Source organism: Ambystoma mexicanum, chromosome 9, assembly GCF_040938575.1.
Source record: "Ambystoma mexicanum isolate Mex_15411 chromosome 9, UKY_AmexF1_1, whole genome shotgun sequence".
Lineage (NCBI taxonomy): Eukaryota > Metazoa > Chordata > Amphibia > Caudata > Ambystomatidae > Ambystoma > Ambystoma mexicanum.
Genome location: NC_090931.1, coordinates 656,868,499 through 656,887,050, shown reverse-complemented (window position 1 = coordinate 656,887,050; position 18,552 = coordinate 656,868,499). Strand labels below are relative to the sequence as shown.

General features: G+C 47.8%; 1 protein-coding gene across 2 annotated transcripts in view; it reads right to left on the bottom strand.

The window, feature by feature from the left end:
• NAGPA (N-acetylglucosamine-1-phosphodiester alpha-N-acetylglucosaminidase) overlaps positions 1–9,479 on the bottom strand; it is a 330,108-nt gene extending 320,629 nt beyond the window's left edge. Inside the window, exon 1 of one of the 2 annotated variants that reach the window (XM_069615430.1) lies at positions 9,323–9,479. In XM_069615430.1, the coding sequence (XP_069471531.1) occupies positions 9,323–9,414 (92 nt within the window). In that variant the 5' untranslated portion in view covers positions 9,415–9,479. The remainder of the gene's footprint in view (positions 1–9,322) is intronic. The other variant, XM_069615431.1, reaches the window with a different exon arrangement.
• Between the last annotated feature and the right edge of the window lie 9,073 nt (positions 9,480–18,552).

The following is an 18,552-nucleotide window of genomic DNA, read 5'->3' as shown; positions in this document are numbered from 1 at the left end:
AGGTCGAATGTAGGTAAAGACACCGAGAGAAAGAAGAAGGGAGGGAGAGTGCTAAAGCTAGAAATGCAGAGTGTAAGATGGATGGTGTGGTGAGAGAGAGTGCAAGTATGGGTAACTGGACTTGGGAAGGGGTGAGCGAAGAAGAAAGAATGATGGATGCATCAGGGATTAATGTGTGGAGGCAGAGAGAACGAGCGATGGAGATGAGGTATTGAGACCAGTGGCGCAACACCATTGAGATGATCGGGCTCTATAACCCCCCTGCCCCCCCGCCCCTGGAAATGTTGGGCTATGTTGATTCGACCATGTTACCTACAGAGCCATGGCCGGACAACAGATGGCAAACGCGATGGAGGATTCCTCACAAGAAACCCCTATCCCATTAGGAACGTATAATAGAAACCAGTCACTGTTACTGAGAAATACTGTCCATCTGCGAAAATTGAAAAGATGAAGTGCTTCCTAATCGGGACCGCGTTTTACTCACCAACTAATTACCGGTAGAACCTGAACACTATCTGTGACCATTAGGGTCATTCTAAGACGCCAGCATTGCCTTGACGAAGACCCAGTGTCGAAACACGTGCTGTCTGAAGTGTTTCATCAAGTGTACAACAATAAAACAATCTTTGTGTTGATCAAATATATGATTCATGTAATCATAAATTTCAACAAGGCTAGCGCGAACAACTAGAACCCACCTGCCATTGCTCAATACTTTTTTGGGGTTGAGAGTAGAACCTCAAGGTTCCAGTTGCGCTGCACGCCTAAATACCTGCCAGGACTAGAGCGCACCATTAGTTGGTTTTACTCACTCACTTTAACAGATGACAAACTGTGCCTGGGCTTCACTGTTAACTAAGGCCCTGCACTTACCAATGTAAAGCTTTTCACTGTGGGCACCTGAATTCACATGCATACATGTGTAGGCAATTCAAATCGTAATGTGGAGTTAAACTTGCATGCCAGGGGAGTAATTGGAAGCATAGGGGGGACAGGGGCCAGCTCATTCTCAAAGCAGTCCTAAAGTGGGTGCTTTCAGACCTAGAGGAGAGAGTTAACTTCTTTGAACACTGAAGCTTCACCAGAATAGTCTCATTGGAATGTGTAAAGCAGTTAGGAGCACCCCACACAATTAAGTTTGCCACATTCTCGGAAGTTGGCACCTCTCTCAACATTTGAAGAGTTAACTCCCCCTGAAATTTTCGTTCTAAGTTTTTTAAAAATCTGTTCACTAAAAGATCAATTTAGAACTACCGCTCCTTAACCGCACGGGGCAGTCTTTCTAAACGGAACTGTCACAAGCCCCTGCTGCACATAAGTGCACACAGGGGCTGACGGGCATGTCGGGATCCGGAAGGGCAGGACCAGGAAAACGCATAATTGTGTGGGTGTTGTGTGTATGTATGTGTTTTGGTTTGGGGGAGGGGCTGGGGCTGAAATCCTGCAAGGAGGGGTTTGGGTGGTAAACCCCCCCCCTAATATATTTTTTTAAACCAACAAAGGTTAAAAGATCTAAAGGGGAAAAGACCTTTACAATGTGGTTTTTACGATCAAAAGAAAATCGGGCACTGTAAATCAGCCTTTTTCTCTTGAGACCTTTAAAATGAGGTTATAGAACCAAAATGTTAGCCTTGGCGCACCGCTGGAAGAGGCAGATGTTTGAGCGCACGTGCTACTGACAGAAAGGTGAGGAGGGAAGCATTTGCTGAAACTGGCGGCATTAAAGTGTTACTGTGTTTGTGCAGATGCAGACAAATGTACTTGAGCAGACAAAGTAAATCTTTAAAGCTGCTACTTTCAAGACTTTCACGGTCCATCTTCCTCAGCAAAATCAAATGCTCACATCAGCCCCCTCCCCACGGATGCGAGCCAACATATAACCACATTATGTGTACTTTCACAACCAAGGGAAGGGGGCTTATGTTCGCACTTGCTTTTTCTAGGTCATATGTGTTATGTGGCTAGAATAGCATGTTGGTACAGTCAGTCTGGTCACTTATACTTTGTTTTACTTTTTTTGTAATGGGCATCCATAATAAAGTAGGCATGGCATCGGTTATTACTTGGCTTCTTTGGCATTTTGGTGCAGCCAGTCTAGTCATTTATTACTGTGGCATGACCTTATATAGTGTTATGGTGTGCAATCTACTTTTATTTTTCCTCAAGAACATTTTACAAAAGTCGCTGTCCGTTGTATATAAAAATTATCCAAGCAACTAAATATGTATCTTGTCTTTAAATCTAATAATATTTTAATTATTACTGGCCTATTGTGCTTTAAAATGTACCATTTGATATTTGGTCCCCACACCAGACGGCCCTTGGGGGGGTAGAACAGAGGGGGTGGAGCCTCCAAGTTAGCCCCACTGAGTTTTTGAAGTGGTCCCTCCCATCACCAGTTAGCCCCCCCAAAAAATGTAGGTTTTGTTGCGCCCCTGATGGAGACTGAGGGGTTATGAATTGGCAAGATGAAAAGGAGTAAAAGAAAACAAAATTAAGCATTTGAGGGACGAGAGAGGGAGTGAAATGGGAAAAGAAGGAGGGAGAGTTGGTACAGGGTAGGCGGTGGGAGGATGGAGGGATACTGGAAAGAGGAGTCAGAAGGGAAGTTTAAAGTAATTCTGTACATATGCAAAGTGGCCTTCGTAGTGCAGGTACTATGCCTTATCATAACCCAAAAAGTGATGGGTTGGAGGTTTTGAATACATCCGTGATAAAATTCTGGTTAAAACTGCCTCGTTAACACACAAGTGCCTTAACAACGTTGCACCTCGTTACCTTATGGAGAGAAACAGAAAAACTTCCATTTGTCCCACCAGGACTGCAAACACAAACTTTCTAGTTGTATGTAGGTTCAAATTGACCAAAGCCGGAGGGACCCGCTTCCCAGTCAAAGCAGAGAAGTTATGGAACTCCCTCCTCCCCTTCCTGAGGGCAGACCAAACCTTTCTGAACTTCAGACATAACATCATAAAATGGCTTAGAGAAAAAGACCACTGACTCACTCTAGTGAGTCCATTCCCCTCTCCACTATCCACTAAAGTGCTTTGAAAATAGATACTACAAAGCCTTTTATGCTGAGCCTCAACCTTATAAATTATGTAATTGTTTTACTGATTATTCACATTGTATGTATATACCTGTCACACAGTCCAGTGACTGCATTGATTGATCTGTAAATGTTGTTCTACGACTATGTAACTGAGTAACGTTAAGCTGAAAGTAATCATGTATCTTACTGCTCCTCTGCGCCCCGATACCTCCGGGTCTGGTGTGCATTACAAATAAACAAACAAATAAACAAACATCTGAACCACTGGCACTGCTTTGAGCAACCTTCCACGCAACAGTTTTTTAGCCCATCTGCGCCATTGCAAAAGGGGTCCTGCCATATGCAAATCAGTCCGGTGCTGCCACCAATGGGAGCAGCCCAGCCCGAAACTGCTAGGCCTGGTCCGCTCATCAGGGAAACAGAAGCATTTACACACAGACAACCCCCGAGAGAAACAAAAGGTATAAAACTGAAAAATAATCTGCACCTCTGTAGAGGCCGCAAGGATCCAGGAAGGGATTGACCACCCTCCAACTGGTGCAGCAGAAACACAGGCCCTGTGAAACGAAACGCCTCTCTGAGGCCCTCCTTGTAATGAGGCAGAGAAAATGGCAATGGTTGTGTTGTTCACCCACGCTCGCGAATGACGGCCAGAGATCCTTGTCAGTCTCCCAGGGACAGCGTCATTGCATTTGCATCTTTTCAGATGAAATGGCCTACGAGCCTCGGGAAGCCTCCTGAGAAGCTGCCCCATGTTGGCAGTCTTATGAGGAAGCAACATGCTCCTTTAATTCAGGAAATAAAATGTGTGCTTTGCAGTGCAAATGTTACAGGCTGTCTTTGCTGGTGACTTCAGGCCATCACCTCCCTCGAGCCTCTTGCAGTATTCAGCAACCTTCTTATCACTGTATTGCATTTTTACTCCAATTTCCTCTAGATTAGCACCCTACTGTCAAAGAATGGTTAATAGCTTTTCAATTGACATACATGACCTGATTTACAAAAAAGTTTTCAATGGAACTTTCCCCATGTTATAACATTTTCGTAAATCAGGCCCTTATTGTTTCAGCTCCCCGCTTGATGCCCGTCCAAGAGAATCTGCAGCTATTAATCCCCTTGCTGCATTCTTTTGACTGCATTATAATTTAAAACACCCTACAAGTGCTTTGGACTGTTTTTCCCAGTTGTAGGCAAGAGGGCCCCAAAACATAATTTTTAAATAGGCACCCACCGCCCTGACAGATTTTCAGAAAGCCCTGCAGTTTCCGACTCCTTTGTAGTCACTTCTCCTAACCCTCGCGCTCTTAAACCCGAGAGTTGCAGGTTTTACTCAGATTTATGCACGTAAAACTCAGGACCGGTTCCATGTGTCACAAGTTTCCATTCTTTGCAGGTGGTTGTGTGCTTTATATCAAATAACAGAACATTGGTATAGACCAGAATTTCATTGCTGTCTCAACTGTGACTTGAAAGGGCCTGCATCATGGCATACGTCACTGCCCTATTTTGGGTTGTTAGCATTTGTTGATTTGAAATTGTCATTCCGATATGCTGCACCTTTTGGAAATGGGCACCATTATGAATGAATTTATCAGATATCAACTGTACATGAAAACATACTTGCAAACTTTTTCTATATTTGCAGGGTAGCCTTTGCGCATGCAGCGCCGTTGTTGTCCCCTTCCATCCAGCCCCTCTGCATCCATTTCCCCGATTCCTCCTGCCTCCCGACCCTCCCACCTCCCCTGATTGGCTGATACCGCTGGTGCTTCCAGGTCTAGAGACCCGCTGCCCTCGCCGCACGCCTCTTACCATCTGAGGCAGGTGAGTGTGTGTAGCCGTTAAGGAGCCCCCTGGGCCTTTATTTTCTATATTTGCTTACCACTGCCCCTCTCCCCAGCCCCCTGCTTCCTTCACTGGGAAGCCTTCTTCACTGGTCTTCAAATGCAGCCCTCTCCCCGGTAGCCCCAAGGCCAAGGGCGGCCCCAACAGAGGCGACTCCAGGAAGTGCCGGCAGGAGTCCACATGGAAGCCAGGTGCCAGCCGTCAACCATCAACTACAAGGACCAGTAAGGTAGGAGTGGCCTGGGTTAGGAGTAGATCAACCATTCTACCCTATAATCCTAGCCACTTAACAAACCGATATAAAACAGTTCCAAAATGTATCAGAGTTTCTGTTCCGAAATTGTATTGTAAGATATTCAGATTGTATTGATAGGCCTCTCTCCCACTATACAGGTCTCCCAAATTTAGGAGCGTTTCCGTTCCGAAATCTAATTGTATGATACTACGATTGTATTCATAGGCCTCTCTCCCACTATACAGGTCTCCCAAATCTATCAGAGGTCCCGTCCACATATTATATTGTGTGATATTCAGATTGCATTGATAGGCATCTCTCCCAATATACAAGTCTCCAAAATGTATCAGGGGTTCTACTCCAAATTGTATTGTACGATATTCAGATTGCATTGGTGGGCCTCCCACCCACTATACAGGCCTGCTCCCAAACTGTATTGTATCATATTCCAATTGCACTGATAGGCCTCTCTCCCAACCTTGGCGGGGGTTCTGTGTCCCCAAAATTGCATTGCATGATGTTTGGACTGCATTGATGGGCTTCTCTTCCGCTGTATAGGTCACGCCCATGGAATATCACAGGAACATCCTCAACCATTCCAGCGCAACTGGTAAAGTGCCACAAGCCTTCAAAACGGCATACATCAGGCCACTACTCAAAGATACAGCGAGAGACGTAGAGGACCTCTCCAACTACAGACCTATCTCCAACATCCCGTATACAGCCAAGCTGCTCGAAACGTACATATACAAAACGACCCAAGAGTTTATAGTCGACCACGACACCCTCATAACGAGATTAGAAGCACTTGGAATAACCGACACCGCGCTATGGATCAAATCTTTCCTAACAGAACGGAAACTGTATGGATGAAACTCTTTAAATCCAGCCCGAGAGATTCCACCTGTGGAGTACCACAAGGATCTTCCTTCTCCCCGCTACTATTCAACATCTACCTGTATCTACTTATCAGTATCATCAAAAGCCACGGCCTCACCTGCTACAACTATGCTGACGATACACAAATAATCTTCAAAATACAAGACAACCCAGAAAGAAACTCAACGCTAGAAAACTGCCTCTGCGATGTATTCTTCTGGATGATCTCCAATTCCCTCAAAATCAACCCAGGCAAAACTGAAATAATGATCGTCACAAAAAACGGAGGAGAAAACCAATTCATCCCTTTGCCAAGGGAACCCGGGACTACCCCAGCACCCTCGGCGATTGTAAAAAACCTGGAGGTTCTGATGGACAATAATCTCACGCTAGAGCCACAAGTAAATGCTCTCCTCAAGAAATGCTTCTTCCTCCTGCGAGCGGCAAAGAGAATCTTACCATTCTTATCGTTCGCCAACAAAACAACCACCATCATCGCCCTCGTCACGTCCAAAGTAGACTACGCCAATAGCCTATACCCTAGACATGCCTGAACGACTCCTAAAAAAACTACAACGCATTCAAAATGCGGCAGCCAGACTACTTCTGAAACTACCCCGAAGAGAACACACTGCATCAGCACTGAAAACACTACATTGGCTACCAATAAAACAACAAATAAAATTCAAAACAATGTGCATTACGCACAGAGCAGTACACAACGAAGGCGCCGAGTTCCTAAGAAACAAACTGCGCCTACATCAACCAACAAGAACGCTCAGATCAAGCATGGACATCCGCCTGGAACCGAAGCCCTACAACAAAAGAAAACTTGGAGGATCCTCCTTCTCTCACCAAGCCCCGAAAACCTGGAACGACCTTCCAAAGTACATACGTAACACAAGAAACCACCTATTATTCAGGAAATTACTCAAAACCTGGCTCTTCACGTCCTAACTAGAAAGACTGGCCACAGGGCCACCGACATAACTAAAAACATCAATGAACGCAGATCGACTGCGATACGCACCGATCAATCAATGGGAAAAGCTGAGGTAAATATCCCACGGCATACTAAAGGACCAAACGGGAGACAGTCGCAATACGACCAAAGACAGTAAACATGGCAAACTAAGACAGAAAGACTAGAACAAATCATCAAGGGGACCAGGACCGAACTATGACCTTCCCCAACAGCCCTTAGGACAAAGATAGCGAGGGAAAGGAAGCACTGCATCACGGGCCCAATGTAATGGGTGAGAAACAGAATGTTTCATCACTACACATGGTCCACCAATGCAAAGCAGGAAGCACAATGCCCCACCACACAAAACTACAACTAAACAACAGTCCCAAGGATGTTCACCCCACAAAAATCAAAGAACCAGTCAGGACAGAAGGATACGAATGTCTGAATACACACACTCACCAAGAAAGAATCCACTAGGATTCTTCAGCCCGACCCCGACCCTGAACCACTCCAAGCCTTAACTGACCAAGGTCACACTAGATCACCCGAGAATAGATATCACCCACCCAGTCCCATACCTGAAGATTACGTTCAGATGCACCCACCAATCCAAACTATACTCAATAGGATACAGTTGGATCAGCGCAACACCACCAAATCGAGTCGGCCCACGAGGAACCAGCGACATCCGAACGCACAGGTATACAACTCTAACGGAATGATAAGTACCTGAACCAGGATACAGACCCCACTAACCCAACCCTCAATCTTCTGCATACTTAAACCCACACAAAACCACACAACCACCTCTCTCCCAGCAATCTGCATGCACTTTACAACACCGCATCAACAACACATAAACTTCACCCACAGCACTCGAGGCCTTCATCCGATCCGATACTAGCACAAAAGCCCAGAACTCGGTATATACCGAGCTGAAGCTGCCAACAGCACACCACTTCTCCCACTCTCCTTCTCCCCTCCTCCCGACTAACCCTCCCCTGATCCTTCTTTTTTACAGATCCGCCAGAGAGCCTGGGGACCAATTCCGTTGGTGACGGTGCGCTATACAAGTACCGCTAACATAACATAAGAACATTGCATGCAATAGTGGTCATTTCAATAAACTGTGTTTTACATTCAGAATGCTTCGTTTGTACTAGTCTCCCGAAAGACAAGCAAAGCATTCTGCTGTGCTCCTTTTAACAGCTTACAACCAGGTGCGCAACGCCATTGAGCTGGCAAGGCTTCAGCCCCACCCCCTGAAATCTGAGCTAAGGATGGGGCGTTTTGTTACTCAGAGAGGTGAGAGAAGCCTTTCCTTAAATCAGTGGCTTTAAAAAGTGTCACTGTGTTCGTGCAGAAACATGTATTTGCACAAATGCAGCAACACTTTAAAGTTGCTAGTTTCAGGAAAGGCTTCCATCACCGCACTGCCTTGCAAACATTAATGTACACACCTGCATTTTGTAAGGCAGAGAGGAGAGGGAAGCCTTTTCTGAAACGAGCAGTGTGAAAGGATGTTGCATGTTAGCTCATTATGTATGTATGCATGCATGTGTGAAAGGGGTGTGTATGTAAGAATGAGTGTATGATGTATGGGGTTTGAGTGTGCATGTACATGAGCGAGTGTTGGGGTGTGTGTGTGAGAGAGAGATCCAGGAGCAGATTGTGGCAGCTAGAGGGTGGGAGGTGGTTGGTAAGAGAGGGACAGGTGGGGAAAGGGGATAGGATATATGGGTCCCACGCCAGACGTCCCTTGGGGGACAACAGAGAGGCGGAGCCTCCAAGTTTGCCCCACCCCGTTTTTAAAGTGGCACCGCCCATAACCAGTTAGCAAACCCCCCTCCCATCCCCCAAACGTAGGTTTCATTGTACTTCTGCTTTTTACAACAGACTACCATGTTATAACCAACCATTTTAAAGTGTTTACAACTTTACAACTTATTGGTGCAAATCGTGCTAACCATTGTAACATTAGGGTTAAGTTTTCGGTAAGGAGCGCCTCGATGCCTACGGGCAGTTGCGCGCTTTACAAAAACGAATAAATAAGTACAAAATAAAAATCTCAGGTTGGCACCCATGATTGCTACACCCGTTGCTGTTTGTTTTCTTTATGGTACCTATTGGGTACTGAAAGAGGGGAAAGCGGCAGTTCCTGTACTTTTTAAAATTAAATAATAAAGAGTACTCGCACTTATTTGTGGTGAACAAGATTTCTCGATTGGCAAGTGCCCACGTATCTCTCTATGTTAAACACACATAATGGTTCAGGCGGAGAGAGGGATGGTCCTGTCTCAGAAGAAGTTGAGTGGTCGCCGTCGCTCGATCATTTTACCTGCCATCGACGCCGCTCCCGCACAGCAAGTTAAAGATGACTTGCAACAGTACAACACGCCCACCCATGGGGGTCCTGCTGCACCCCTGCATACCCGCCGCTCCGAGCCCGGGAGGGCAGCACGTGACCAGAAATCCTGGCTTGTCAGGTGATCTTGTCATAGACATAAAAGGCGGACTGCGGATGAGCGCCTGGCGGTGATAACATTAGTGTGGTAACTGGTGAGGCGCCGAACTTGTAAAACGAGTGAACTGTAGAACTGTTCAATGCAGCCAGTAACTTCGCCCTTATTCATCTTTGCACATGCCTCTTTTTTAACATCAAACGGTAGCACTCAGTCACCATACTACTCCCTTGTGTCTCGGCAGTGTGGCACCACACCATACATGCCAACATTAGATTTTCACGGTTAAATCGGGAGACACATGTTTTCCTATAGGAATGCATTGGGGCTACAGTTATTTTAGGCGGGAGACCGTGAAAAATAGCAATATTTTTCACCCAAAAATCAGGAGTCTCCCGCCTAAATCGGGAGGGTTGGCATGTATGCCACACCCAGGACATTAATCGGGTCTCCTTAGGGAAGGGAGGGGGGGGGGCACAGTCGCACGTTTGGAGACCACTGATAGGCGTGTTTCTTTACGGGTGCATCGAGGATGCATAAATTATTAAGTGCCGTGCTGCTGCGAGGTAAATTTGGAGGGGGCATGTGTTGTAGTTGCTCGCGCTTCCGGGAGCCTTTGTATTATGTCCCAGGCGCGTGGAATCTATCCGGGTTCCACGCTCGTGGCGGCAGTTGGTCTTTGAAGGGAAGGGGCTGGGAGGTGACTGGTGTCACGGTGTGCGGGTTGAAGAATAAAGCATAACTCAACTTACCATACTCTTGCGTTATTACACTGGCGACGAGGGTTTCTTCAACCCCAACCCACGCGCCTTGCGAAGCCGTGGATCATCACCTGGTGCCCTCAGCTGGTCTCCCGAGCTGCGCTCCCGGACGAGGTCCAGCGCGGCTCTCGGCGTGATTGACTCCAGCTGAGCGTCCGCAGTCCTTCGCTTTCAAGGACCCGGCCGAGCCGCGCTCCCGGACGAGGTCGAGCGCGGCACACTGCGGGGAGTGCAGCTGTTGTCTTCGGCCGAGCAGCCGCTGTTCTTCGCCGTCAAGGATCCGGCTCGAGCCGCGCTCCCGGACGAGGTCGAGCGCGGCTCAAGGAGGTGTATGCAGCTGCTGCCCTGCAGCTCTTAGTAAATCGCAGACGAAGGACCACTGCAGGTGAGAGGTGGACCCTGGGTGGGGGCACTGCCCTGCGGATCTTCATAGCGCGGAAGGGCGCCTGCAGTAACCACGGGTGTTACGTTGTTCGGCTCCGCCCTTTCCCTGAGGAAGCTAGCCCGGTGGGCGTGGTTGCACTACCTCGACTTCAAGGAGAGGAATGTTAACCCTTTGAGTGTGGAAGTCGCAGGAACTGCAATTCCCGGTTGGCTACTTCTGTTCAAAGAGGAGGAAGTTACTTGTGACTGTCTGTGACTTCCATGAGAGGTGTCTTGAGTGAAGTGATCCGTTATAAGGGTCTGCTGTTTAGGACAGGGTGTAAGTTATAACACCTTGTGCTCCAAGTAAGTCGGGACCTGGTCACGTGCAGACATTCCAATTGTTCCATTGCGCTTGAGATCAGTCAGTGGCTATGTCGGTTCCATTGACCATGCAGCACAGCAATGCTCGCCCACCTCCAGCTTTTCTTCCCAATCCAGGGGAGCCCCCCATTGCGTGGGAACTTTGGGTGGACACCTTCAAGGTATACCTGAGAGCATCAGGTGGTTCCAGAATGTCTGATGACGATAAGGAAGCGACCCTGCTCAATTGCCTTGGTACGGAGGGTTTGAGGGTCTTCAGACATCTTCCAGCCAGGATGTTTTGGCCTTGTCTTCTGGCGATGGAGATGGAGAGAGGGGGCAGGCAGTGGTTTTGGCATTTGAAACTGCTCTTAAGAAGCTTGAGACACGCTTTGGCAAGAGAGCTAACATTGTGCTAGAAAGGTATAATTTCTTCTCAAGGGCACAAGGTCCTGGCGAGAACATTGATTCCTATGTGACGGCTCTGCGCACTCTCATTTCTACATGTAAGTTCACAGGCCTGGCGGATGAATACATTCGTGACCAGATCATGATGAGGACTAGTGACTCAAAAGTAAGGGAGAGGTTATGGACGGAGAAGGACCCTCCGTTGGAGAAAGTGATAGAAATAGCTCGTGCCCTGGAGGAGTCAAGGAAGAGTGTCAAGGAAGTGACAGAGAAGGCAGACATTGTACACATGGTTCAGCCACGCAAGAATGAGGAAAATCGTGCCAGGGACAGGGATCAAAGAGCTACGCCGAATAGCAGAGATCTCTGCAAGAAATGTGGTTGGAGGGGTCATGTTGCAGGAGCTAGGGAGTGTCCTGCTTCCGCTGTTGTATGCAGAAAATGCAAGGGAAGGGGACATTTTGCCCGCATGTGCAAGGCTGCTCCTCAGAGGGAAGTTGTACGGATGGTGGACCCTGAAGAGGATGATAGTAGTGTAACGGTTGTAGGGTATGTTAGTCCCTCCCCTATGGCGGATGTGCTTCCAAAGGAAGGTTCGCTGTTGAGCGTGGGACCATCAAAAAAGAGTGCGTGGGCTACCCTTAGTGTGAATGGAGTTCCCCTCAGTGTGTTGGTCGACACAGGTTCTCCTTATACCATGATTTCTCCTGAGATGTACAAGTGCAAGTTCCATAAGGAGGTATCTAGTTTGAGTCCGTCTGACATCAATCCATGTGCGTATGGGCGTGTTCCGATTAAAGTATTGGGATACGAGTGGGTTGATATGTAATTTCATGGCCGGAAAACCAGAGGAAAACTCTATGTAGCTTGTAAGGGCGACCCAGTTGTTGGGTGGGATGAGCAGGCTGCCCTGGAAATGGAGGTTCGTCCTGGCAAAGATGTCCCTGTTTTATGTGTGAGCAAGGGAAGAGAATGTGGTTTGGGTCAAGGAAGTGCGTTGACAGCCAATACTCTTCAAGAAAGGTTTCCGTCAGTTTTCTCCCCTGTCCTGGGCAAGTTGCGAGGTTTCTCACACAAGATTGTGCTCAAGAGGAGTGCTGTTCCTGTGGTGCACAGAGTTAGGCGTGTACCTATCATGGCACGTGAGGGTCTCCAGACAGAACTTAAAAAACTGATGGAAGCTGGTGTAATAGAGGAGGTAGAATCTTCAGAGTGGTTGGCCCCGGTTGTATTGGCACGCAAATCCGATGGTGGCAGGAGGATGTGCGTCGATCTAAGAGCTTTACATTCCAGCATCTGGATCGACAGGCATCCCTTACCGAATATACACGAAATGCTTTCGCTTGTAGGAGGGGCTTCGTGTTTCTCCACCTTAGATTTGTCCTCTGCTTATCACCAGGTGGATCTACACGTAGAATCACGCCCTCTCACTTCGTTCATTACGCCGTTTGGAGCCTTCCGTTTCCGGCGGATGCCTTTTGGTTTGGCATCTGCCTCCGCTGTTTTCCAGCGAGTTATGCAAAAGTTGTTTTGTAGAGTGGATGGTGTGGAATATTTTCAAGACGATATCTTGGTGTGGGGCAGGTCACATGAGGAACACGATGAGAGGATTCTACTAGTGTTGGGCATTTTGGAGAAGAGTGGTCTGACGGTCAAATTGAGTAAGTGTAAAATAGGGGTGGAGAGTGTAACTTATTTGGGACACACACTGGATGCCAAAGGGACACATCCCAAGGCTGAATTGGTGAAGGCGTTATGTGAAGTGTCTCCATCCACCAGTAAAGACCAATTACGGTCGATTTTGGGATTGGCTGAATATTACAGCAGGTTCATTTCCACGTACTCCGACAAGACAGTTGCCATGAGAGCTTTGCTAAAAAAAGGTGTACGTTTTGAGTGGTCAGAGTCGTGCCAACGTGAGTTTGAAGGTTTGAAGGCTCAGGTGGACCAGGCTCCATCTTTAGCTTCCTTTTCTCCATCAAGGAAAACACTTTTGACAGTGGATGCCAGTGAGTATGGGGTAGGGGCTGTTCTCGAGCAGTGTTTTGATGGATCGTACCGCCCCATTGCTTTTGCGTCCAGAGTTCTTAGTGAGGTGGAACGCAGGTATGCCGTCATAGAGAGGGAGGCCTTGGCCGCTGTCTGGGCATCCAAACATTTTAGAACATTTTTGTGGGGGGTGGAATACACTATACGCACCGATCATAAGCCACTGGTGCATGTATTGACAACTAAAGGATTGTTCCAGGCATCCTCTAGGGTGATGCGTTGGATGGCCGACATGAGTGAGTATAATTTTAAAGTGGAGTATTTACCTGGCACTAAAAATATAGTTGCGGATTGTCTCTCTCGTTTTCCCCGCCACGATGTAGGCGTGGAAGACTCAACACGGGCTGTGACGGAAGACGAATATGTGTTGGTGGCCAAGGTGTGTCCGGCCGTCAGTGAGCAGGAGTGGGGTAGAGAGTGTGCATTGGATCCAGTGTTAAACAACATCAAGGCAGCTCTCGCTACCGGAGCGGGCATGGATGAATTGGATAAATCGTTCAGTCAAGTGTGGTCTGAACTGTCTGTGGGTCCTTGGGGCATTGCCAGGGGTACCAGGTTAATACCTCCTGAATCTCTCAAGGCCAAGTTGGTGGAGTTGGCTCATGAGGGACACATTGGTAGATCTATGACGAAAATAAGGCTTAGAGAAGGGTATTGGTGGCCCAAGATGGATGAGGAGGTTGAGAAGGTAGTTAAGGATTGTGTGGCTTGTTCCATCAGCGATAAGAGCAAGAGAACGTCGCCCCAACCCGTTCAACCCGTGGAAGTGCCCCAAGATGTGTGGTCAAAGGTGGCCGTAGACATTATGGGTCCCATGGACACTTTGGGTGGAGGTTTCAAATATTTTGTAGTGTTGGTTGACTACACCTCTAGGTGGGTTGAGGCCACGGCCTTGTCCTCGATCACCACTGAGAAGGTGATTGACTTCTTGTCGGCGGTGTTTGACAGGGAGGGAGTTCCGGCTGGAGTAGTCTCCGATAATGGTCCCCAATTTGTGTCTGGTGCCATGCAAGAGTTCTTCTCCAAACTAGGGATTTGTCACCATAGGGTGGCTTTGTACAATCCAGAGGCCAACGGGTTAGTGGAGCGGATGAACCAGTTCGTGAAAGGGGCGGTTCAGTTGGCCCTCGCCAATGGTTTGCCATGGTGCAGTGTAGTGACTGAGGCACTTAAGGCTTGTAGGGTTACCCCTTCATCATTTACTGGTGTGTCTCCGTTTGAATTAATGAGGGCTAGGAAACCAGGATCCAAACTCAGGGTAGCCGCCCTTGGGGGTGGTGTGCAAAGTTGCATCAACATGCAGGAAGTTCTTGACAAGGTACGCGTTAAACAATCACGTTTTTGGGAGTCTCAGCTTTCAAAAAGGAAACCCCTGCGTGTGCAAGTTGGTGGCCTCGTGGTGGTGAAAAATCCGAGATTTGTAGCTAAGGGCTTGTCCAAATTTATGAAGCCGTGTGTCGTGACCAAAGTAGGTCATGGTTACGTTAAACTGCAAGATGGTACCAGATGGAGTTTGAGGCGGGTGGTCCCTGTTAAAGGAAAGCTGGCGGATACTAAGGACCAGTGTTGTGAGGGTGGTGGTGCTACAGTTGGAGATCTCAAGTGTGCGTCTGAGTGTGTGGTTCCCATACCGAGCCCTTGGGGTTCCAGTAGTGGTATGGTAGTTCCTGGGCGGGCTACTCTGGTGGGGCGTGAAGGTGTAGAGGTGCCTGTTCCGGGCAGTGGTGATGTTGCGCCATTTGATGGAGCGCCTTTTGCAAAGGAGGCGGGTGAGTCTTCTGAGTGTGATTCCGATAATGGTGCTCTTGGCCCGACTGAGGTGGGGACAAAGGTTGCTGAGAAGTCTCCAGTGTTTGTGTCGGATAATTCGGTTTTAGTTCCAGATGGAAGGGAATTACGCGAGAACTCTGCTCTTGCGGAAGCTTCCAACAAGATGAATAACCGCCCGACCAGAATGAAGAAGATTCCGGTAAAGTACAAGGATTTTGTTTTAGAATTTGCAGATGATTAATTCTTGAACTGCAGATATTTAATTATTTTCTTTCTTATGTCTCTCCTTCATGTTCCTTTGTTCCTTACCAATTTCCCCATTTTCTTCATTGATGTTCATATGTGAATTTTTCCTCATTGTTTGAGGTTTACAGGGGGAGATGTGTTGTAGTTGCTCGCGCTTCCGCGAGCCTTTGTATTATGTCCTAGGCGTGTGGAATCTATCCGGGTTCCACGCTCGTGGCGGCAGTTGGTCTTTGAAGGGAAGGGGCTGGGAGGTGACTGGTGTCACAGTGTACGGGTTGAAGAATAAAGCATAACTCAACTTACCATACTCTTGCGTTATTACAGCATGCGTGACAGGGAGAAGCGGCCCCCGCGCACACAGATTTTAAATATGAAGAGAAAGGAAACGCTTCAACGACGCCTCTCTTTATTTATGAGTGCAAAGTTTGAGTTCACATAAACATTCATCAAACTTGTTCTTTCAAGCTGGGTGGTGTTCTTTGAATGTATCTTTGTTAAATGGCACGCTTTACTGAGAGAGCTCTGGTCTGGGGACGCATAGCAGCTCCCACTTTGCCAACATATTCTCTCCACAATACTCTTATAGGCAGTGGTGGAAATGGAAAAAAATGTGGTGGGTGATCCCACAAGGGCCAGAGTGGGCCGCAGACTAGAGGGGGCGGGGCTGGTTCTAAAAAAAAAACGCACGGGACTGTGAGGTGGGCAGACGTCTGCCTGGCCGTTAAAGCACAGTGGCGTCGCTGGGAGAGGACTGGGGGGGCGGCCTGTGCCCCACCTCTGGAATCCTGTGACCTCCTTGTGTCCCCCCTACCTAAGGCGAGCAGTAACCATGTTCTCTGTTTGTGGTGTTATTTGTAACACTCACTGAGGCAAATGTCTGCAGATCACAGGGCAATACTTTTTTTGTCTCAAAGCGAGCCGTGATCGGGCAGCTTGCAGCCCCTCTGATATAAACTAAGCCTCCTTCACCAATCAGGAACACCAGAAGGTAAGTTGTTTACATGTAGGTTTATTTCTCTTAGTTCTTAAGTAGAGAAAGCACTGGGACATCCATCCAGCCCAGCACATTAGGTCCAACTAACACCAGTAGAACCCTGCACTCCAAACATCCATCAACGCTCCACCTAGAGTCCCAGTGACATCACCAACACTCCACCTAGAATGTCAGTGACATCACCACCATCACAACACTCATAGCCATAATCAAGCCCAGCACAGATTATGACATATCTCCCTCTCTTCAACCAACACAACACTAATAGCCATAATCAGGCCCAGCACAGATTATGACAAATCTCCCTCTCTTCAACTAACACAATACCAGACCCATGGTAGAGACCCATCACAAGTGCAATATTACCAGAAAGGTTAAAGCTCAGAAACCATTTTCTACATCCCCTGAGCCAAACCGCTACACCCCAAAATCTAACCAAGATCTTAAATGGAAAACAAAAAACTAACTCAACCACAGGCTCTCCCCAGAATCTGAACCTACTCAGCTACAAACCCGCTGAATGAGCCACAACAATGGAAGAACCAACAACAAGTCCTTCACCGTGGAGACCCTTGCATCGCAACCAAAACTAACCCACTCACCATCTAATCTCCACACAGACATGTGGCCTCCATGTCCAACACAAATATAAAAACTCCAGCCAAAACTTTGATCCTACTTCGAAACTCCATAACAACACACTGTCCCCATAACTTACTCAAACAGCACCTCACTGCCCGCTAGACAGCACCTCACTGCCCTCCTAAATGACCCAAACAGCACCTCACTGCCCCTAAATATACCAGACTGCACCTCACTGCCCCTAAAACACCAGCAGCACCTCACTGCCCCCTAAAATGACCCAGACAGCACCTTACTGCCCCTAAAAAAACCAGACAGCACCTCACGGTCCCTAAAAATACCAGACAGCACCTCACGGTCCCTAAAAATACCAGACAGCACCTAACTGCCCACAGACAGCACCTCACTGCCATTAACCTCACCACAGATATCACCTCATTGCCCCTTTACCAAACTGTAGACAGCACCTCATTGCCATCATCCACCCATAACCAGGGGACATGCCCCTACGAACACGACAAAACACCACAGGGCAACATATAAACCCTCAACAACAAAAAAACAACCAGTTAAAGTTCATGGCGCCAAAGTCCCTGCGCCAACACCAACATATCTCCGTAATGCCAAGCAACAAAGTGCAAGTGAAGTAATTGTAAATGCAAAGTGAATGAAAGTGACATATAAGTGACATGGTGCCAAAGTCCCTGCGCCATACCCCCACCCACATGTCCACTTAAACAACCTGCAAAGAAAACATTGTAAAAACAAACACTGCAACCCTTTTTTCCCCTGAACACCAACCCACGAGTCCATACTGTGAACCCTGGGAAAGTCCGAAACATTAGGCCACCACGTAAACACAACATCAGTACATAAATGACAGGCCTTAAACTGCTAACATTAACCCAGGACCCAAACCATAATTGTACTAAACCCAGAGGCCACAACATAAACACAACCAGCATTAACCAATAAAACCGGCCTCACCAAACACCTACCTCTGTTTAGTCCCTTGTTAGGTCCTTCTTCATGTCATATATGCCCCACTGGTCCGATCCAACGCCCACCACTTTACCATCCTCCTTGTCCAATCACCCACCTTCAGCACCTATGTGGCAGGTATACATAGTACCAATTACACCCACTTTATCCGATGACACAACACCCCATGCGTCTGCACTCTCTCCAATCTTCAATTGTGTCAGAAACCTGGCGACCCCTATACCGCCAGTCCTTATTGTGGGCCACACAACCACAGCATATGCCGCAAGAAACACAAAAAAAACTCCAGCGCCATGTTTTCCCCGAACATGGAACATCTCAGTCATCAACTGCCTTTGCGAAGTACGGCAGTTCCTTCCGGGGCGACGTTGCGTTCCAGACACACGCCGCATTCCAGCTGATCACGCTGGTGCGCCGGCTCCAAACGTAGTGACATCATCATTCCAGTCACCTGATTCAGAGAGTAAACAGCACGGCCGCCCGGCTTTATATCAATTGCTGCGGCCATGCACAAACTTCCTTGACCACGCGATTCACCAGAATCCACTGAGAGGTTCACATCCACGCA